Source organism: Mustelus asterias, chromosome 23, assembly GCF_964213995.1.
Source record: "Mustelus asterias chromosome 23, sMusAst1.hap1.1, whole genome shotgun sequence".
In the NCBI taxonomy this organism is placed as follows: domain Eukaryota; kingdom Metazoa; phylum Chordata; class Chondrichthyes; order Carcharhiniformes; family Triakidae; genus Mustelus; species Mustelus asterias.
Window position 1 is genome coordinate 35,555,749 of NC_135823.1, and position 23,304 is coordinate 35,579,052.

General features: G+C 47.1%; 1 protein-coding gene across 1 annotated transcript in view; it reads left to right on the plus strand.

Annotated features, from left to right (window-relative positions):
- Positions 1-23,304, plus strand: part of LOC144510375 (sodium/myo-inositol cotransporter 2-like) — a 142,217-nt gene that overhangs the window by 47,742 nt on the left and 71,171 nt on the right. Inside the window, exons 8-10 of the mRNA XM_078239811.1 lie at positions 14,135-14,340; positions 16,092-16,227; positions 17,951-18,058. Coding sequence (XP_078095937.1) covers positions 14,135-14,340; positions 16,092-16,227; positions 17,951-18,058 — 450 coding nt within the window. The remainder of the gene's footprint in view (positions 1-14,134; positions 14,341-16,091; positions 16,228-17,950; positions 18,059-23,304) is intronic.

The following is a 23,304-nucleotide window of genomic DNA, read 5'->3' on the forward strand; positions in this document are numbered from 1 at the left end:
TTCCTGACAAAGTACTGACAGATCATGTATCCTGGAAAATTTAGGGTTTTTTTTTGTTGTTAATGTCTGGTGTTATTGGAGTGGGTGAATAATATTCGAGTTCATGATTGGGCGTAGTTGAGTAATCCTTGGATAGTCTTCTTAGATCGGTCTTTTATTTTGATTTGGGTTACTTGATTACTTGGCCCATGGAATATACGGTGGGCATATTATCCATTTTTCGGGTTTCTCTGATGTGGGTAATGGTCAAATTACATCAATAGCGGAGCCTAAATGATGCCTCTGGGGTATCTAGAGAAAGGGACTGTTCAATGTATAAGAGTGACGTGAATATTCTTGGTTTGTTGGTCATCAGTGTGTCGTTGAGCAGGTTAGGGCAGTAGTGACCGTGTTTGTCCAGGTCAGGTTGAGGGTATTTTGGATGGGGGAGTAGGTTGCTCTCCCCCAAGATGTCCCCTTCTGAGGGCTTCTAGACTGCTCTCCTTCTTGAGACTTGGTTCCGTGGGGATGTAGCGTCCTGTTGGCTGAGTGCAAGTCTGGGTGCTTCAATTCAGTGTTGTTGGAGTCTCTTTGGTTGGAGATTAGGCTGGTTGGAGGGGAAGGTTACCTCCTTTAAGTGGTCTTATATGGAGACTTCCAGTCTGTCCATCTTCTAGGTTTGGGCTCCTCTGCCACTGGGGGGGGGGGGAGAAACAGTATCTTAATCTTTGTGAGGTTGTGCTGTTTTGTTCCTGGAATCCTTCCTGCGAAAATGTATGCTGAAAGACTCCCAATTGGGTTCTAGGTATTGACGCCAACAGGAAACCCAGGGTGTTTCCCACTGCCATTGGCAGCACTTCATTAGGCCCCATTCAGCCTATTCAAATGGGCCAGCACTTCCCCATATGATTTCCCAATTGCACCGGCACCTGATTTGCTGGATTCAGTTGTTAGTCCTCTACAAACTGGAGCAGCATAGAAGTGCTCCCGCCAGCACCCACTCTCGTTCCAGGCAGCAACATGGATGCAAGAAGAGCTGCCCCGAATTTCCTGGACTCAGATGCTGGACATTGTTGAGGAGAGGAGGGCCATCTTTTTTCCAAGGTAAATCCTGCCAATGTCATGTTGGAAGCCTGAGATGCGATAGCAGAGGCAGTCAAGTCCAGCAACATCACCAGGAGGACCGGACTTCAATGCCGCAAGAAAATGAATGACCTCTTCCGAGATGGAAGGATGAAGATCCACCTGTCTGACCCTGGCATCACTCCCGTCCCTAACCTCTGGCATCTCACCCTAAACGCTGCAACCCTCAAACATCCAAACTGCCAGAATCTCCCTCAGTGCCCTCTCCAACAATCCCCTCAAACTCTGAGGCTAGGCACAGTGCCCACACATGTCACTTACTGTGAACTTGTTCTTGTTAGGGTGATGGGCAAGGCTGGCAGGAGTAGGGAAATCTGGATGACAAAACATATTGAGGTTTTGGCCAGGAAAAAGAAGGAAGCATGGCTCAGGTACAAGCAGCTGGAATAAAAGGATTCCCTGGAGGTGTACAGGGATGATGTGGAGATGCCGGCGTTGGACCAGGGTGAACACAGTAAGAGTTTTAACAACACCAGGTTAAAGTCCAACAGGTTTATTTGGTAGCAAATACAGAAGTTCAGTAACCTGATTTTGTGTCTCTGTGCCCTGTTTGAGAGCAGATTTCCACTCCATCTGACGAAGGAGCAGCGCTCCGAAAGCTAATGGTATTTGCTACCAAATAAACCTGTTGGACTTTAACCTGGTGTTGTTAAAACTCTTACGATGTACAGGGATACAGGAATATAGTCAAGAAGGAAATTAGGAGGGCAAAAAGGGGGTATGAGGCAGCTTTGACTGGGAGGATTAAGGTGAATCCAAAGGGATTTTTAAAGTATATTAAAGGAAAAAGAATAACTAGAGAGAGAATGGGACCCCTCAAGGACCAAAGTGGACACGTGTGAAACCGCAGGAGATGGTCAAGATTCTCAATGAATATTCCTCCTCTGTGCTTATCGTGGAGAAAGACATGAAGACTTGGGAACCTGGGAAAGTTAGTGGCGATATACTGGGGACAGTTTGCATTAGAGTAGAGGAGATGATGAACATAATAAAATGTCTGAAGGTGGATAAATCTCCTGGCCCTGACCAGGTATATCCAAGAACACTGTTTGGGGCTAGAAAAGAAATTGCAGGAGCCCTGGCTGAAATATTTGCATCATGGTTGGCCATGGGTGAGGTACCAGAAGACTGGAAGTAGTAAATGTTGTGCCCTTATTTAAGAAGGGCTGCAAAGAAAAACCCGGGAATTATAGACCAGTAAGCCTAACATCTGTGGTGGGTAAGTTACTAGAGAGGTTTCTGAGGGAAAAGATATACAGGCATTTGGAAAGGCAGCGTTCGATTAGGAGTAGTCAGCATGGCTTTGTGCATGGGAGATTATGCCTTACAAATTTGTTAGAGTTCTTTGATGAAGTGACCAGGAAGGTTGATGAGGGCAGGGCAGTAAACGTGGTCTGCATGGACTTCAATATGGCCTTTGAGAAAGTTCCACATGGTAGGCTGCCCTGGAAGGTTAGATCACATGGAATCCAGGGACAGCTGGCAAATTGGATATATAATTGGCTTGATGGTAGAAAGCAGAGGGTAATGGTGGAAGGATGCCTGTCGGACTGGAGGCCTGCGACTAGTGGTGTGCCTCGGGTCAGTGCTGGGCCCATTGCTGTTTGTTATCTATATCAACGATTTGGATGAGAGTGTACAAGGCATGATCAGTAAGTTTGCAGATGACACTAAAATAGGTGGTATTGTAGATGGTGAGGAAGGTTATCAAAAATTGAAGCAGGATCTTGACTGGGGAAGTGGGCCAAAAAATGGCAAATAGAGTTCAATACAGATTAGTGTGAGGTGTTGCATTTTGGAAAGTCAAATCAAGGTAGGACTTTCACAGTGCATGGTAGGACCTTAGGGAGTATCGTGGAACAAAGGGACCTTGGAATTCAGGTGCACCATTCTCTAAAGGTGGAGTCACAGGTAGATAGGGCAGTGAAGAAGGCTTTTGGCATGCCGGCCTTCATCTGTCAGGGCATTGAGTATAGAAGTTGGGAAGTTATGTTGCAGTTGTACAGGATGTTGGTGAGGCCGCACCAGGAATATTGTGTTCAGTTTTGGTCGCCTTGCTACAGGAAAGATGTTATTAAACTGGAGACAGTGCAGAAGAGATTTACAAGGATGTTGTCAGGACTCAAGGGACTGAATTGTAGGGAGAGATTGGACAGACTAGGACTTTTTTCTTTGGAGCGTAGAAGACTGAGAGGTGATCTTATAGAGGTGTATTAGATCCTGAGAGGCATGGATAGGGTGAACTCAGTTTTTTTCCCCAGGGTTGGGGAATCAAGAACTAGAGGGCATAGGTTTAAGTTAAGAGGGGAAAGAATTAATGGGAATCTGAGGTGCAACTTTTTTTTTTACACAGAGGGTGGTACGTATGTGGAATGAGCTGCCAGAGGAAGTGGTTGAGGCAAGGATATTAACAACATTTAAAAGGCATTTGGATAGATACATGGATAGGAAAGGTTTAGAGGGATATGGGGTTAGCTTAGATGGGCATTTTGGTTGGCATGGACCAGTTTGGGCCGAAGGGCTTGTCTCCGTGCTGTAGATTCTATGATTCACAGAACCCTGGAATTGTGAGGATACTGAATTCTCGGCACTACTTTCACCAGCACCATCCATCAGTGCAGAGACACTCCCCTCGGTGGGACATGTTAGTGGACATGCTTCTGGGCACTCTAGTAAGCACCACACAGCTGATGTAGCACACCAGGTGGAGGCAGCAACTTCCAAGGGAGCACCCAGTCGGAGGCCTGCTGACTCCCATGAAACAGCTGCCCCCAAGTCAGATGTTGGGCATCTGGAGAATGTTATCCCATTATTGTTCTTGATGCAAAACAGAGTAAGGCATTGCAGGAGTGGTTGTCAACAACATTCCTGCAAATGCAAGGCCAGTTGGAGGAATCCCTGGAGGCTTCTTTTACAGGAGATGTTGCCAGCAATGCATGGTACCCAGGCCAATACTGCAAAGGTGGCATCTGCAGTGGAAAGCCTGGTCAAAACACACGAGTAAATGGCTCATGGCTCAATGGTGTGATGTCCATGGCTGAGGCCCAGGATTGAAGGGCCCAGTCACATATGAACATGTTGGAGGCACAGATGAACTTTCCTGAAGCGATCCAGAGCTTCGCCCAGTTACAAAGGACCATGGCTGAGGGCATCGACAGCGTGGCCCAGTTGCAGAAGGACATGTCCCAGTCACAGAGGACTATGGCTGAGGGCACCGCCAACATGACTCGAAAATTGGTAGGCTTCCAGGACTGGCAGCACCAGATGGTGTTGAGGTTTCTAACTCACTCCAGCTGTCCCTCCGCCCTATGGAATAGTCCAGGGACCACTGAGCACCCAAAGGAATGCAGAAGCATTGGAGCCCATCCCGGGGTCTTCCACCAGCAAGACTCTGGTAGTCTCCAATCCTTCTGAATTTCCCTCCCCCTAAAATAACTCCTCAGAGGCCAGTGTCTCTTCATCATATTTCCTTTATTTACAAACTCTATTCCCCTCAAGTGTGCTTCTGGTATACAGTCAGAATCCAGAGTGCCAGAAGACCTGACACTCCCATTTTTATATACAATGAGGCTCCCTGATTGGGCAGGCAATTATGACCTCAATCAGGGAGTTCATACTTCAAGAAGCCAACCTCATGTGCCTTGTTGAAGTCATTACACCCGTCCCTCTTAAGTCCAAGGAATCTTGGTGGTTCATGCACCTCATGGGTCTCTTGCAGTGTTTCAGCGCTGGATCTGGATCCTCCACCTCCGCATCCGACGTGGAAGGAGTGTATCTAAAAGGCACCCGTCTCTTACGACGCGAATGCCAGAGTTCTAGTTCACCCCCTTCCTCAGGTAGCAGAGGAGTAGCCAAAGCTGCAGTATCCATTTCGGACTCTGAGGTCCTAACTATGGCTGACAGAGAGGCGGGGCTGACAAGTCTGGGAGGACTCTCCTCAGTTCTTGGCCCGCTGGGCATTGTTGACTCTGGGATGAACTGTGATGTTTTTTTCAGGATGGCATATTCTGCAGGATACAGGCCCCGTCCTAGGTTCAACCTTTCCAGCTAACCATGCTAGGCGATTTGCATAATTCTTTACCCAAACTTTTTCACCAGCCTTCAATTGTCTCTCCTGGCTATTATTGTTGCAGTCTTTGCGATGGGCTTCTTTTTGCTTTTCCACCTTCCCCCTCCAGGTTTGGGAATAGCAAACTTAATCTGGTGTGGAGTCGTCTGCTCATGAGCAATTCTGCGGGTGTTACTCCCATAGTGACATGGAGGGTTGTACTATAGTCAAATAACCAACGGGAGAGCTTGGTGTCCATTGATGCTGCTGGCTGTTTTTTAAACCCAGCTGTTAAAGTCTGGATCGGTCCCACCATGAGGCCATTCGACGATGAATGGAATGGTGCTTTCTGATAAGTCGAATCTCATTTGACTTCATGAACTGGGTGAACTGGCTGACGAAAACCGGTACATTGTCAGAGACTAGCACCTCCAGGATCCCATGTGTCGCAAATGAGATGCAAAGTTTCTCTACCATTATTGTGTTTAAAGTCTCTGCAAAGATGGACTGAACCACCTGGCTTCAAAATAGTCACCACCAGTGCTGCACATTCTACAAACTGGGCAGGTTTTATGATACCTTCTCTTTCCAGGCTTCTAATTTCTGTTTCCACTTTTTCCCTTAAAGCAAATAGTATTGGGTGGGCCTTGCAAAATCATGGGACTGCATCCTGATCGACATGTAATGTCGCTTTGGCTCCTTCTATGGTTCCTAGCCCTTCTCAGAAAATTTCTGGATAAGTGACCATTTTTTAACTGGGAGATATTTACCCAATCCAGGTGGATTTCTCTCTACTTGTTTCACCCCATTAGGATTGGGCCCAAGCCCTCCACTACAATTAATGGTAACCTAACCAGTTGCTTTTCGTAAGACACAGGAACAAAGGTTGTACCCACAATTCTCAGAGGTTTGCCTGTATGTCCTCAGTCTCGCCGAAGTCTTGATTCAAGTTAAGCGTTGGAGTCCAGTGCGAATTTTAGTGAACACTGATTCTCCAACCACCGATATGGCTGTGCCTGTATCGACCTCCATTAATATTAGGCATCCATTTAATCTTACGGTTACCTTAATTGGTTCTGATTTGGACATTGCAATGCAGTTTAATTGTTCCCAATCAGATGTATTTGGACCCTCCAGGGTGTGCACTCTCCTGGACACCGGCCTACATGTCGTTTTCCTAAATCTAGGTCTTCAAGGCTTACTTTGCTGCTCTGACTCCGCATACTGGCAACAGTTAAAATGCCTTACCATGCAGGATTCTGAAGGGACTGTTGACAGTCTAGCCAAGCTTGGCTTTGTTTTGGGGCTGTCCTGTGGGCGTACTTGGTTTTATTTGTATTTGGATCCTTCCTGAGGGAGGCTATATGGTGGTTCCTGAACTCAGTTGAACTGGTGTGGGCCAGTTCTATTAAGATACTTTGCAACTCATATGCCCCACTTGCTGCCTTTTCCAGTGATAAGCCTAGCTGTAGCACCTGTTTGCAGTCCAGTTGGACATCCGCCAACAGGCATTTTTTGATAGTTATGTTATTTATCCTTCATATCAAATGGTCTCTTAGCATCTCATTAAGAGTCAACCCAAATTCACAAGCTTCCGCCAGTCGTCTCAACCTTGTTAAGAAACGTCTGTCTCCCAGATTGCCGAATAAAACCGATGCCTTTTCAGGATCCGAGGTGGCTTAGGGTCATAATATTCCCTCACTAGGTCCACCAATTCCTGGAAGGTTTTGGTATCTGATGTCTCCAGGAAAGCTAAGCTGCAAATAACGGCAAATGCCAACAGTCCACAAATGGTCAGATGAATGACCTGTTGCTTTTCATCTGCCACAAGGTCATTAGCCCAAAAAAAAGTGAAACATGCATTCCATATATTGGGCCTGGGCCCAGCCCTTCACAGCAGGGTCAAAAGAGTCCAGTTTCCCAAACAGAGGCATGGTGCCTAAAAATGGTTTACCCCCAATGCCATGCCGGCTGTTAGCGAGCAAGTTCCTTAGGGTTGTTCTTTTTCCTTGTTGTCACTAAAATAACTCCTCAGAGGCTGGTGTCCCTTTACCAGATTCACTTTATTTACAAACTCTATTCCACTCATAGAGTGCTTCTGGTGCACAGGCCAGAATCCAGAGTGCCAGAAAACATGACACTCCCATTTTTATACACAGATGAGGCTCCCTGATTGCGCAGGCAATTATGCCCTCAATCAGGGAATTCCTATTCCAAGAGGCCAACCTCATATACCTCATTGAAGTCATTACACCCCCCTTCCTGACCCCGGTACATCTCATGAGCAGCAAGCAGAGTAGGGTGAGATGGCATCGCCTGTGACACCTGATTGTCAGCCAGGACCCTCCAGGTCCAGACCTTCCAGAAGATGCAGCCAAGGGCGTCACAGGCCACAGCGTGCGGAAAGCAGCAGGCTGCCTTTACGTCTGATGTGCTTTCTGGGGGAACACCTAGAAGAACAGGAGGCCACAAAAGATGCAGGACCACTGACTTGGCATGGGAGCAGTCACACGCCTTTAATTAGGGTGAAGGGGGCACTAAATGTAAACTTTCACGATTATATAGACCGGCTTGACTCTTACTGCTTTCCATCAGCTGGGGGAGTGCTATCTGTCTGCACACCGGATCTCTAATCTTCCCACAGGCCTTCCAGTCTCACCCAGAAATGGGAACCATGATGTGGAGAGGCCTGCGTTGGACTGGGGTGGGCACAATAAGAAATCTCACAACACCAGATTAAAGTCCAATAGGTTTATTTGGAATCATAAACTTTCGGAGCACTATTCCTTCAGGTGAGTGGAGAGATAAGTTCACAAACACGGCATATATAGGCAAAGACACAATTACAAGATAATTACAGATTGGAATGTGAAGAATGGTTGGAATGTCAGTCTTTACAGGTAATCAAGTCTTCACAGGTGCAGGCAGTGCGAGTGGAGAGAGGGATAATCATAGGTTAAAGAGGTGTTAATTGTCTCAAGCCAGTACAGTTAGTGGAAGTTTGCAAGCCCAGGCCAAATGATGGAGGTTACATGTAATGTGACATGAACCAAGATCCCGGTTGAGGCCGTCCTCATGCGTACGGAACTTGGCTATCTGTTTATGCTGGGACGATTCTGTGTTGTGTTTTGAAGGCCGCTTACCTGAAGATTGGACGCTGAATGTCCTTGGTGGCTGAAGTGTTCCCCAACTGGAAGGGAACACTCCTGCCTGGCGATTGTCGCACGGTGTCTGTTCATCCATTGACACCTCGCTCCCTGTCTGCAGCCCCCACCATATTGTGGCCCATAAGAAAGTGCCCCACGGCACACTCGGGAATAAGGCAGGACATCAGTGCTCTGACATCAGAAAGACAGGAGTCAAACTCTCTCAGGATCTGAGGAGCACCACAGCTTTCTCCACAGTGAGTTGTCATCGCCCTCCTGCCTTATACAGAGACCCACTGACACTGCCAACCCAAGCCCTTCACTCTGGTGTGATGTCAAATTGACCCTTTGTGGGGTGGGGGGGGGGGGGGAGCACTGGTTGTGGGAAGGGGGAAAAGGTTGAAGGGAAATGGTGGCTAGGTTCGGAGGAAGGGGGATTAGGGACTAGATGTCTCGGACAGGGGAACAAGGTGTATGGGTGGGGGGGAAACAAAGTGCCTGGGAAAGGAGGAAAATAAGGTGTTTGGGAAGAGGGGAACAAGGTGCCTGGGAAGGGGGGGAATGAGGTGTTTCGGGAGGGGGAAAAGTGTTTGGAAAAGGGGGAGCAAGGGACCAGGCAAGGCAGGTTTTAAGGATAAGAGGGGAGGTGGGGGTGAGCTGCTGGACTAAGAGCCTCCTAGGCACCAAATCTGGAGGCTATGAGGGTAGCCCTGGTCCTCCAGCCCTCTTGGACCCTGGCAGCCACCTGCCCAGCATTCTCCAGGTCCCCTTTGGGCTGCTCCTCGACTCAGTTCTGGTGGTCCTCCTCTGATGAGGCCACCTGTTCCTCCTCCTCCTTTCATGTCACCACACTGCTGTGCTATGTTATGGAGAACACAGCATATGACCACTATCTGTACCACCTTCTAGGGGATGCATTTGAGAGCCTTGTTAGAGTGCTCCAGATTGCAGACTGGATCTTCAGAAGGCCTATGCACTGCTCAATCACGTTCTTGGCAGCAGGGTGGGCAGGTCTCTGCCTCGATCTCATGTCTCTGCACTAGGGCGGCACGGTAGCACAGTGGTTAGCACTGCTGCTTCACAGCTCCAGGGTCCCGGGTTCGATTCCCGGCTCGGGTCACTGTCTGTGTGGAGTTTGCACATTCTCCTCGTGTCTGCGTGGGTTTCCTCCGGGTGCTCCGGTTTCCTCCCACAGTCCAAAGATGTGCGGGTTAGGTTGATTGGCCAGGTTAAAAATTGCCCCTTAGAGTCCTGGGATGCGTAGGTTAGAGAGATTAGTGGGTAAAATATGTGGGGGTAGGGCCTGGGTGGGATTGTGGTCGGTGCAGACTCGATGGGCCGAATGGCCTCCTTCTGCACTGTAGGGTTTCTATGTTTCTATGTTTTTAGTGTCATTAGCTATGACCTTAGCAGGTAACCCTTGTCCCCCACTAGCCAACCCTTCAGCGGAGGATGACCCTTAAAGGTACGTCCAGGGTGCAGGCATAATGCATGCTCCCAGGGTAACGTGCATAGACTCCGTCCTTGAAGTGGTTTGCAAAAGAGGAAGTGATACCACAGGCTGTCATCAGGATTAGATGCTGTCTACATTGCATTCAGGATCAATGGGGTACTTAAGGTGCAGTCAACCGTGATGGGAAATCAAAATAAACACAGGTGGTTGGAGGATAATAGAATTCCACTGATCTGACAGCTGAATCTTTTATGAGGCATTGTATGTTGAACTTGTTACAGATCAAATGCTTCAAAGTGCAATGGAGAGTGTTTCAATGAATTCAGCTTGCTGGGAAGCCACAGCAACTTCAAATCAAAGCTGTGCATACACTTGGGCTGAGCGCATAGCTGGGCAATCTGCAACTGCCCCTGCCCCAGGGGAAATTGACATCTCCTCTCTGTCAGGGGACTTCTCACCTGCAGATTCTGACAGGGAGAAAGGAAAATCTGCCGAATGGAGTGCTGCAATGATTTAAAATCCTGCCAGGTAACCGGGGGACATGGAAGTTAAAGTGATCAGGCAGTGCAGAATTTGCATAGCTAACAGGCAGGAATGCAGATATTAATCACGGGGTCCTCCTGAAATCATTATGATGGGGTGATCTTCAGGTCTGCCAGGTCTAGTAGGGGCTGTCTAACCATGACACTCCCATCCTGGCAGGGAGTGCTGAGGTCAACTCCTTGTCCCCAGCCCAATCCCATCCAACCCCAGGACCCTTGAAGGATCCTTCCTCTGCAGCCTGGCAGCAGCAGAGGGGCAAATAGCAACTAGAGCTACCTCCTCAGGCCCCCTTGGGACCTAAGGAGCCAGACCAGCAGGTTGGTGCAAGGGAACAGTGCACAGTTAGGACTGCCAAGGTGCTTGGCCCAAAGAGAGGCTGAATGAGGGGTCTGAGGGGGGAGGGGGCTTGGGCAGGATCAGAGGGGAAAGGAGGCTGTGTGAGGGGTTGGGCCCGAGACCTCCATGCCTGCGTGGAGCTGGGGTGGGTTGGAGGGAAGGCTGCCTCTCATTGCTGACAGGTTTGTGATGCTTTCTCGACCCACGGGACCCAACACAGCAGATCCTTGTTTGTTAGGATCTGTATGAAAGCTCACCCACAGCAGATCCTGCTGGGAAAGCGGGTGAATGGCGAGAACCATTTGACTGGGATTGCAAGCCTGCAAATGATATTTGAATGTGTGTTTTTGAATATGCATCGATTGGGCCGGTACCATAGCCTGGGAGGACTGCAGCGGGTTTGGTGCCTGGCGCGAAACCCCCTTCCGATTCACCGAGCTATTGTGATTCGCGATCAGAGCTAGCGGGCCTGGAGAATCACCCCAATAAAGTTTTCTCTGTCCAGTTCAAATGTTATCACTTTTCTTTCTCTTTGAAATTATAATTCACGTTTTCACATTTCCCTTTCTTTTTCCTCTCTTCATGTTCTTTACCTTTGGGTGAGGGGGAGGATGGTTAGGGTTCATGGAGGTGGCTTGGGTGTTTGGAGGGGTCATGAGGACGGGTGGGTTGTGGGGACATGGGGTTGCATGCGGGTGTTTGTGGGGACTGATGGGGCAAGGGATGGCATGGGCAATCTGACAGCCAAGGGTTGGCGTGGGTGTGGGGTGATATTTAAAGGCCTTATTTGGGAGCTATGTTGGAGAACTGAGGTGGGATTTCTAAACAGCTCGTCTCCTCATCCAGACTCCTCACATGATCCATTGCAACTCTCAAAATGCACTGCAAGTCTGACTCCTGTATGAAAAGTCAAAAATCCTTGGCAAAGACAGGGAGGTGTTGGTAGGTTACGGGAACCGTGGTGCACGAAAGCTGCGCTGAACCTAGTGAGAAAGAAAAGGAAAGCATACAAAAGGTTCAGAGAGCGAGGCAATGATAGGGATCTAGATGAGTATACGGCTTGTGGGAAGGGACTTGAGAAAGAAATTAGGAGAGCCAGAAGGGGTCACGAGAAGGCCTTGGCAGGTAAGATTAAGGAGAACCCTAAGGCATTCTATAAATATGTGAAGAGTAAAAGGATGAGATGTGAAGGAATAGGACCTATAAAAGGTGGAGGTGAGCAAGTCTGTACAGAACCGGAAGAAATAGCAGAGGTGCTTAATGAATATTTTACCTCGGTATTCACAGTGGAAAAAGACCTGGGTGGTTGTACTACAGGATTGAGGCGGACTGAAAAGATTGAGTATGTGGATATTAAGAAAGAGGATGTGTTGGAAATTTTGAATAGCATCAAGATAGATAAGTCGCCGGGTCCGGATGGGATGTACCCCAGGTTACTGTGGGAGGCGAGAGAAGAGATTGCAGAGCCTCTGGCGATGATCTTTGTGTCGTCAATGGAGATGGGGGAGGTTCTGGAGGATTGGAGGATTGCGGATGTGGTTCCTATATTCAAGAAAGGGAATAGGGATAGCCCACGAAATTACCGACCGGTGAGTCTAACCTCAGTGGTTGGTAAGTTGATGGAGAAGATCCTGAGGGACAGGATTTATGAACATTTAGAGAAGTTTAGTATGCTCAAAAGTAGCCAGCACGGCGTTGTCAAAGGCAAATCGTGCCTTATGAGCCTGGTGGAGTTTGTTGAAAATGTGACTAAACACATTGACGAAGGAAAAGCGGTAGATGTGGTTTACATGGACTTCAGCAAGGCGTTCGATAAGGTCCCCCATGCAAGACTTCTCGAGAAAGTGAGAGGGCATGGGATCCAAGGGGCTGTTGCCTTGTGGATTCAGAACTGGCTTGCCTGCAGAAGGCAGAGAGTGGTTGTAGACAGGTCTTTTTCTGAATGGAGGTCGGTCACCAGTGGAGTGCCCCAGGGATCTGTTCTGGGACCCTTGCTGTTTGTCATTTTCATAAATGACTTGGCTGAGGAAGTGGAGGGATGGGTTGGTAAGTTTGCCGACGACACGAAGGTTGGTGGTGTTGTGGATAGGTTGGAGGGATGTCAGAAGCTGCAGCGTGACATAGATAGGATGCAAGACTGGGCGGAGAAGTGGCAGATGGACTACAACCCGGATAAATGTGTAGTGGTCCATTTTGGCAGGTCAAATGGGATGAAGGAGTATAATATCAAGGGTAAGACTCTTAGCAGTGTAGAGGATCAGAAGGACCTTGGGGTCCGGGTCCATTGGACTCTTAAATCGGCCTCGCAGGTAGAGGAGGTGGTTAAGAAGGCGTATGGTGTGCTGGCCTTCATCAGTCGAGCGATTGAGTTTAGGAGTCGGGAGATAATGATGCAGCTTTATAAGACCCTCATCAGACCCCACTTGGAGTACTGTGCTCAGTTCTGGTCACCTCATTACAGGAGGGATGTGGAAATGATTGAAAGGGTGCAGAGAAGATTTACAAGGATGTTGCCTGGATTGGTTGGCATGCCTTATGAGGATAGGCAGAGGGAGCTCGGTCTTTTCTCCTTGGAGAGACGAAGGATGAGAGGTGACCTGATAGAGGTGTACAAGATGTCGAGAGGTGTAGATCGGGTGGATTCTCGGAGGCTTTTTCCAGGGTTGAAATGGCTGCTACGAGAGGACACAGGTTTAAGGTGCTGGGGAGTAGGTACAGAGGAGATGTCAGGGGTAAGTTTTTCATTCAGAGAATGGTGGGTGAGTGGAATCGGCTGCCGTCAGCGGTGGTGGAGGCAAACTCAATAGGGTCTTTTAAGAGACTTCTGGATGAGTACATGGGACTTAATAGGATTGAGGGTTATAGGTAAGCCTATATATAAACCTAGGTAGGTAGGGACGTGACCGGCGCAACTTCTATGTTCTAAGTCACATGTGGATCATGTATGCATTTCAGAAGGTGCAAAAGTGCACAAGTCAGGTTTTCCTGAGCCTACTCAAAATCTGGTCATATGTGCTGGAGATAGAAAGTACTACATTTCCTAATACAGACTCTTTTTCACCTTGTTGATCACCACCAAGGTTTTTCCACCATAGCTTGGAAACAAATATCGAATTCAAACCTGGTATTCCCCATATAGCTCTTAATTCAGAAATAGTTTCAAAGGGAGAACAAATTGCCTGCTCATCTTGCTGACTTAGGAAATAGAACATAAAGGGGGAGGAAAGTGAAGGTTTAACTATGGGATAATGAAGAAAGAAAACATTTTACAAAAGCACAATTTGCATACAAAATCTTCCTAACAAAATATATGTATTGGCGATGACTTAAAAGGAATAATAATTTTTAAAACTCTGTTGAATGCCCAGTAACAGACTGTTTGATCATATATAGTATATGACTAGTACATCATAATTTCAGTATCCATTTAACTGCATGAAAGTATAACAATTACTTTGTTCAGTAAATTGAATCTATGTTTTATAGCTTTTATCCGTATCGAGGGCTACACAAGCCTCAAGAAGAAGTACTTTATGGCCATCTCTACTGTGCATAATCCTAACTCAACCTGTGGCTTACCGAGTCAGGATGCCTTTCACATTTTTCAGGCTGCTACTGAGCCTGACTATCCTTGGCCAGGTGTAATATTTGGAATAACTATACTTTCCACTTGGTATTGGTGTACAGACCAGGTAACACATTTTTATATTTGTTTGCACACTGCTTTTTGATCAGCTGGGTGTCTGACAGAAGCCCATTACCATGGTTAAGAGACTCTAAACTAAGCTACCTAGAATTTCACATAGGTAGCAATTCTGCTTATCAGAAATAGCGCATACTCTCTTCCTTGAGATGCACACAATTCCGGAAAACGTAGGCATGGAACCAATGCTCCCATCATGCTTACTCGTACAGGGCACTGGCAATTTTTCCAAAGCCTTTCTAGTTAGGCCCCTCCTACTCATGAGTTTAAATGAAATTCCAACCCAGCTTGGATATCAATGCATACAGAGATTTCAAGATTATCTACTTTTCAGAACAATGATCTATCAAAATATTCTTTGTTAGTCATGGCTACAAAATCCTTTCAGCACTACTTTTTTTGTCCATAGTTTATATTTTTAAAAGTTGTGACTTACATTATGATGGAAATGGCTCCAGACAATCTGATAAAGCTGTGAGCAGAATGCTCATTTCAATATGTAGTACATTCCAGGTTGCTGTGCAGTCATATACATGCGCATTGTAGAGGGCAGATTGTTTCAAGGTCTTTGCTCTTTGCAAATGGACACCCTTCATACATCATCAGAGTTGAACTAGGACTGGACTATATTCTGGAGGCCTAAGTGAAATTATCACCGAACTTTAAAACACTTAAGTGGGTAGCATTAAATTACATGTTGTGTGGAATAAAATTTCAGCACCACCTTGTTTCTCATTAGTGTGAAAAATATGTAAAGTAAAATACTACTTTTGGAGGTGTCCAAAACTAGGGTTCATAAATATAAGATAGTTACTAATAAATCCAATTGTAATTCAGTTGAAACTCCTTTGGGTAAGGCTGGATTTTACGAGACTCGATGTCCACCGATATGCTGACTGAAAAGTCCAGCTAGAGGAGCCCACCCACGAAACTAGGGGAGCTTCTCAGCAATTTAATGCTGGGAATAGAATTTATTGTTTTAAGGTGAGACTCCTGCTCAAGCTCAGAAGAAAGTCCCATTTTAGAGAGCTGCTGACCAATTGGATGGCCAGCAGCTGCGTAATCCCAGCAGCACCAGATGAGAGTATTGGCCTTTACAGTCAATCCAAATGAAAAGGAGCTGGACGCAGAAATAAGTTTGGGGTATCACTGGGGCCATGCTGACAGGCTTCGGTGATGGAAGCACGGTTCTGCCCCTTGACTGACACCAGGAAACTACATTCCCCTTAGCAGGGCCTCTCCCTGCTGTGGGTAAATTAGTGGTGGGGATGGGATGGGGCCTTTAAGTGACTATTATTTGGCCAGTCAAGCATCTCAATAGGACCAAGGACAGGCTGTCCACCTCTCCTGCACCCTGTAAAATTTCAGACAGGTGGGGGCAGAAGGCAGACCACCCACTGGATTTTATGAAACACCTCACCTTCAAACCTACTGACTGGGGAGCATAAAATCCAACATTTAGAGTGGGGTTAAAATGTGGCACTTGCTACCACATGGGGTGGTTGTGGCAAATAGTATTTAAGGGGTAATGTGTTTAAGGGAAAAGATATGAATAGAAAAACATGTTAACAGGCTGAAATAAAGTATGGTTGAAGGAGAATCCTGTGGAGAATAAACACGACAAAGATAAATTGGGATGAATAGCCTGTTCCCATAGTATATTTCTGCATGTATGTAAATGATTTTGAATTTGAGAATTCATTGGCATCTAAATTATCTATTGCCTTACATTGATTTCAGGTCATTGTGCAAAGGGCACTTTCTTCCAAATCAATGCTTCATGCCAAAGGTGGCATCATATTTGCAGCCTACTTGAAAATCTTGCCTATTTTCATTATGGTGTTTCCTGGCATGATCAGTCGAGTGCTTTTTCCCAGTAAGTATTCTTATAAGTTTCCTGCTGAAGGTTAGGTCCTAATTCCTGTAAAGGCAAGAAATCGGAAGTACTTTCTTTTCTCTACCCCTTCTAAACTCTAGGGTGGAAAGTTAGTTTTATTACTTTGATTTTTGCATCATTCTGAGTTTTCTACACAGATTTTACCAACCTATTGTTAATCCTGGAAATTGTGCAATTTATAGCAAACCTGTCTTCAACAGCTGTTTGCAAAATGCAAGAGAATTGTATCCTTCATTGATATTGGGTCTTTGGCAGGAACCAATGTTAAATCTGTGAAAAGTAATTCCACCTGTTCTTTGACTAAATCATGGTCATCATCGGAGGCCTTCATTGATACCTGCAAAATTGAAATTTAAAGTAATATTCCTTCACTTAACATTAGTGTGAAACAAAGCTCTGGTCTGACCACATCTGGAGTACTATCTACAGTTCTGGGCACGACACATTAGAAAAAATGGCCGGGAGATAACAGCAGGAAGATTTTCGCGAGGTTCTGCTGGTCACTAGTCTCCCAAGCACTTTTTTTTAGTACAATCAGCTCTAAGCTGAAAATCGGCGAGGTCAGAGGGGGCGGGCATACTGAGGGGGTTATGGGGTGTGATCGGTGGTGGGGTGGAACCGCTGCCACTCTGCAAGTGGGATCAGTGGGGGATGGAGGGAGTGAGGAGGGCGATTGTGGATGGCCATTTGGGGTGGGGAGGTGGGCTGGTCATTGTGGTGTGGGGGCAGGGCTGGCCAAGGGCGGGGGGGAGGGTTTGGAGGGGGGGAGGCCAGCGATCGGGAGACCAGCAATCGGAGGCCAACGATTGCACCTTAAGTTCTTCTTTAGAAATAGCATATCCCTATATAGCTCTTACTATGTGGAAGTTGAGCTATCAGGTGGCATATTGAAAACAATTCTCAGTTAATGGTAGGGTTGGGGAGAGTTAAAGAACAAAGAGATCTAGGGGTACAGGTTCATAGCTTCTTGAAAGTGGAGTCACAGGTGGACAGAGTGGTGAAGAAAGCATTCAGCATGCTTGGTTTCATTGGCAGAGCATTGAATACAGGAGTTGGGACGTCTTGTTGAAGTTGTACAAGACATTGGTAAGGCTACACTTGGAATACTGTGTACAGTTCTGGTCACCCTTTTATAGAAAGGATATTATTAGACTAGAAAGAGTGCAGAAAAGATCTACTAGGTTGCTACCGGGACTTGATGATTTGAGTTAGAAGGAGAGGCTGGAGCGTAGGAGGTTTAGGGGTGATCTTATAGAGGTCTATAAAATAATGAGGAGCATAGATCAGCTAGATAGTCAATATCTTTTCCCAAAGGTAGGGGAGTCTAAAACTAGAGGGCATAGGTTTAAGGTGATAGGGGAGAAATACAAGAGGGTGCAGAGGGGCAATCTTTTCACACAGAGGGTGGTGAGTGTCTGGAACAAGTTGTCAGAGGTCGTAGTAGAGGCTGGTACAATTTTGTCTTTTAAAAACCATTTAGACAGTTACATGGGTAAGATGGCTATAGAGGGATATGGGCCAAATGCGGGCAATTGGGACTAGCTTAGTGATTATATAAAAGGGGTGGCATGGACAAGTTGGGCCGAAGGGCCTGTTTCCATGCTCTGACTCTGACTCACTTGTGTGCAGTGTTGTATGTGGTAGTATCCAAGTCAGGAATTTAACATTCTGAAGCACATAAATATTTTTACTTTTGTTTTAGATCTCGTGGCCTGTGCAGATCCTGCTACCTGTCGTAGAGTTTGTGGAAATCCAGTTGGTTGCTCAGATATTGCCTACCCATTGTTAGTAATGGAAATGCTACCTGGAGGTACTTTGTGCGCAATTCTCCTGTTTGCCCCTTAAATGCTCCCACCAGTGGGAAAACCGGAGTGTTTCCTGCTGGTGTTAGCAGCATCTGTCAGGTGGGATTCACCCCATCTTTAGCATTTAAAAATATTCGTAATGTGAGATACGCTGGCCAGTCCAGTTTTATAGGGACTGGGGCACCTTTTAAGTGGGCACCCTGATCTCTATGCTGACAGGCCTCTGTTCCCTCTACAACTCCCTCCCCCCACCACTGAAAGACTGGGTCACTGCGCCGCACAGCACATATGCATGAGGGTGACTCTACACCCCCTCCACACCCCAGCCAGAAGCTTCAAACCACCTGCTCCCCCCCCACAAGGGAGGCACTTCCAGATGAGGTCCCCTCATGTCCCTCTCAGGGATTCCAGTGCAAACCTTGCATTGCCCCGGCACCATGGCAGTGAGACCCTGACCTGGTGCCTTGCACTCCAAAGGGGGGGGCAAGGAGGTAAGTGGTGTGCCTATGTGCCCCTCTGCTGCTGCCAGGCTGCAGAGGCAGGGTCCCCTAAGGGACCTGGGGGTTGGTTGGGCTCACACTGGGAGAAGGGCTTGGCCTTGGGGCTCTTCCCTTGGGATGGGGGCCAAGTGGCTGCACTTGTCCTTGTTGCCCTGGGAAAGGTGTTATTCACTTTCACGATGCTGAATTCTGACACCATTCTGGGATAAGATATTATTATTGCCTCTCTGAAACCTTTTAAGTGCCCTGGTCAGTATGACATCCATGCTCTTGGACACCTGAAGGCCTTCAGAATTCCCCCCAACACACAATTCATGGGGCTAGTGAGTCTGGTGAATCCCGGCCTTTGTCAAATTAAGTGGGGAAATAATAAAAATTAAGCAACATTTCAACCATTGCCAATTGATGCTGGAAGTGGGTTGGATTGCGATCACCAGCCTGTTTCTGCCTCATTGGTTCCCTTCCAACTCCCTGGGTTGATTACATATTCATGATGGGGCCCCAGTACTGCAGCAATTTTTCCTTGGGTGCCCATTGCTGTGAGAAAGGAAGCTAAATGGCAATGCAGCTCTCACTGGATGCAGCAGCTTAAATGGACAAGGCAAAATTTAGAGGTTTAGAACAGTCTCCAATTTGCTGATCCTAACTGTCTCCTCTTCACCATGTGTGTCCAATATTTCTTTGCCTCCATCACCCATCAGGATGGTCTGTTTCTTCCTTAAATGGAGGCCCAACCAGTCTCCATTCATCACCACCCTCTTCGGCCTGGCTCCACTTGTTCTCACATTAAACAACTTTTCCTTGACTCTACTCATTTCCTCCAAATAAAAATCTTCCTTTAGCTAGCTGCATAGGTCCCAGCTATTCCTGCCTTTTTGGGATATGTGAGACATTCATTGTTCCACTCCTACTCCAGGCCCCTCCTTCATCTCTTTTTCTGGTGCATTGATGACTGTAACGTATCATTTCCAACTCTTGACCTGAACTGAAAATGTCATCAACTTTTCTTCCAATATATACACTTCTCCCAACTTCACATGGTTTATTTCCAACTAATCCCTTCCTCGATTTCCTGGGATGGGCCATGAAAAAATAGTCGTTGCAAGGCCACTGACTCCCATAGCTTCCTTGGCTACAATTCCTCACACCTTGTTTTCTGAAAGGATTCCTTTCCATTCTCCCAGTTTCTTGCCTCTGTTGCATTTTTTCTGATGATGTAACCTTCCATACTAGCACCTCATATATGTCTTCCTCAACTGAGGACCCCCCCCCCCCCCCCACCAATCCTTGTTTATAGGGCCTTTGGCTGGATCCATCCTGTTTCCCACACCTTTGCTTTCACTTTTTCTACCTCCCAGAAGTATGAAGGCTTCCCTTGGTCCTCCCCTTGAATCCCAACAGCCTCTGTATTCAACAGATCATTCTCCATCATTTCCACCACCTCCGCCCTCCTCTCACACTGACTTCTCTGTCCTCAACCTCCTGTAATATCCCATGAAGCTCAATGCAAACTCAAGGAATAGCATTTCATCTTTCAATTAAACACTTTGTAATCTTCTAGACTCAATATTGAGTTCAACAACTTCAGAGCATAACTCTGCCTCTATTGATTCCAGCAGATTAGAAAACCACGAATGATTTGATTTGATTTATTATTGTCACATGTATTAACATACAGTGAAAAGTATTGTTTCGTGCACGCTATACAGACAAAACATACCGTTCATAGAGAAGGAAACGAGAGAGTGCAGAATGTAGTGTTACAATCATAGCTAGGGTGTAGAGAAAGATCAACTTAATGCAAGGTAAGTCCATTCAAAACTCTGACAGCAGCAGGGAAGAAGCTGCTCTTGAGTCGGTTGGTACGTGACCTCAGACCTTTGTATCTTTTTCCCGAAGGAAGAAGGTGAAAGAGAGAATGTCTGGGGTGCGTGGGGTCCTTAATTATGCTGGCTGTTTTGCCGAGGCAGTGGGAAGTGTATACAGAGTCAATGGATGGGAGGCTGGTTTGCGTGATGGATTGGGCTACATTCACAACCTTTTGTAGTTCCTTGCGGTCTTGGGCAGAGCAGGAGTCATACCAACCTGTGATACAACCAGAAAGAATGCTTTCTATGGTGCATCTGTAAAAGTTAGTCAGAGTTGTAGCTGACATGCCAAATTTCCTTAGTCTTCTGAGAAAGTAGAGGCGTTGATGGGCTTTCTTAACTATAGTGTCGGCATGGGGGGACCAGGACAGGTTGTTGGTGATCTGGACACCTAAAAACTTGAAACTCTCGACCCTTTCTACTTCGTCCCCATTGATGTAGACAGGGGCATGTTCTCCTTTACGCTTCCTGAAGTCGATGACAATCTCCTTCATTTTGTAATGTAATGCTCTATTCAAGAAAGGATGGAGAGAGAAAGCAGAAAAAAATAGAATATGAGAGTAGACTAGTCAGAAATATTTTTTAAAAGATTGTAAGAGCTTTTATAAATATATGAAAAGGAAGAACATGGGGAAGAACTACAACACCCATGCTTCCCAAAAGCGAGCCTGGACCCTCAAGGTCCCGGTTCTCCAGGGGACACCCGCCAAGGGTGTGGCAGTCAGCAGACCACCTCATCCTCAGCTTGGATCCTGGGAGGCACCTAGCTGTAGAGGTAGGATGAGGAAGGTTAAGAAAATATAGTCACAGTGTGGGCACAGGTGAATTTAGGCATGAGTAGAAATTAATCACCATTGTTAGGTCACGAACCACACTGATATTATCTGCGAGAATACTCCAACTTGAAACACTGGTTTGTGGTGGTGAATAGTTTTGTTTTTGGAATGGTGCGAAGGGTCATGTGAAACCCCAGTGAGAATCATAGAATCAGTGCAGACAGAGGCCATTCGGCCCATCGAGTCTGCACCGACATCAATCCATCCCAGGACGTATCCCCGAAACCCCACATATTTACCCTTCTAAACCTTCTAACATACACATCCCGGGACACTAAGGGGCTATTTAGCATAGCCAATCAATCTAACCTGCACATCTTTGGACTGTGGGAGGAAACTGGAGCACCCGGAGGAAACCCACGCACATATGGGGAGAATGTGCAAACTCCACACAGACAGTGACCAAGCCAGGAATCGAACCCAGGTCCCTGGAGCTGTGAGGCAGTAGTGCTAACCACTGTGCCACAAATACACACGAACAGGACCACTATACTCTAAGACAATCAAGTATGTGAATCACTAAACACACACGCCATATCACACACACATACATACAGTTTACGTTAAAATTGAGCTGGCAATTCTTTTGACCAGAATTGTGCAGCAGCTGCATGCGGCCGGGACCACCGCCCTGCAGAGGAGGGGAAGGTGGTGCCAGTCGATCTTCCAGGAGCAGGGCCACAAATGGCAGTGCCTCGGAGGGGACACTACCGGCCAGGAGTATTCCAATGTAGAACTTTCTACCTCCAGATATCAGAGGTCCGGTGCCTGAAAAGCCTGTAGCCTGTCCCGGGGGACAGTGGACCACCTGTGCCAGGTGATGCAAGAGTTGGCACCATATGGACTGTGAGGTCTATGTTACTATCACTGAGTTACTATCACTTTGAACTCAATGCCAGCAGCTTGTTTCAGGGCTGTACGGGTGACCTGTGTGGCATCTCCCAATCAGCAGCGTGCAAGTCCATAAAGAGGTCACATGCACTATTTGCGAGGGCCCACATGTACATCAACTTAGATTGGGACCAGGCGAACCAGGACACCAGGGTCATGCGCACACGGGCATGCACCAGGTGCAGGGTGTCATTGATTGCATTCGTGGGGCTCTGCATTCCCAGGGCGGCGTGGGGCACTATTTTTCAACTGCAACGAATAGCGCTCCCTCAATATCCAGATCGTTTGTGACCACGCAATGCGCATCATGCAGGTTTGTGTCTGTTTCCCAGGGAATGTCCATGATAGTTACATCTTGGGGTGTTCACAGATTCTGGCCGTTTTTGAGGGAAAACAACAGCTGGAGGGAAGGCGCCTAAGGAAAAAAGGGTAGCCGCTCAAGAAGTGGCGGATGATGCCAGTGCAGAGACCACAAATACCCATTGAGGCTCTCCAAAATGAGTCTCATGCATCAATACTGCACTGGTCAAGCAGGCAATTGGACCACTCTAGATGCGGTCCGGTGCTTGGACCAGTGGGATGATGCCCACCAATACAACCCCCAGATGGTGTCCTGTATCATGATGGTCTGTTGCGCTCTGCACAACCTGGTATGCAGTGGGGAGAGCAACTGGATCAGGAGGAGATGGAGGAGTGCCATATGTGCTCGGCTGAGGAGATTGTCAAGGAGGGTAGTGAGGGACTACTTGCAGAGGAGGAGGAGGAAGGATGGACAAGGTCCACATGGGGTGCAGGGCTAGGGACATACTCATTAACTCTCAGTTTGTTGACATCCTGGACTAAGATGTGAAGACCTCTCCCATCATGTGTTCTAACATCCAGTCAACACTATGGTGTCCGTGGAAGGGCACCATGATGGTGGCTACATTCATGGGCAGGGCGCCAAAGTGATTGGTCCAACTCTGCAGAAGAATGATGATGACTTGCATTAAGGACAGAGTGATACTCCTCCCATCCTCAGCGATATGTCTGACTCCTGCCTGACAGAGAGCTGAATGCGACCAGCCAGTGAATGAGCTTATCATGGGGCCCAGGGATGCGGAATGACAAACCTCAGCTGCTACGGCCTTCTCTGAAGTCAGGGGTCTTGGTGTTT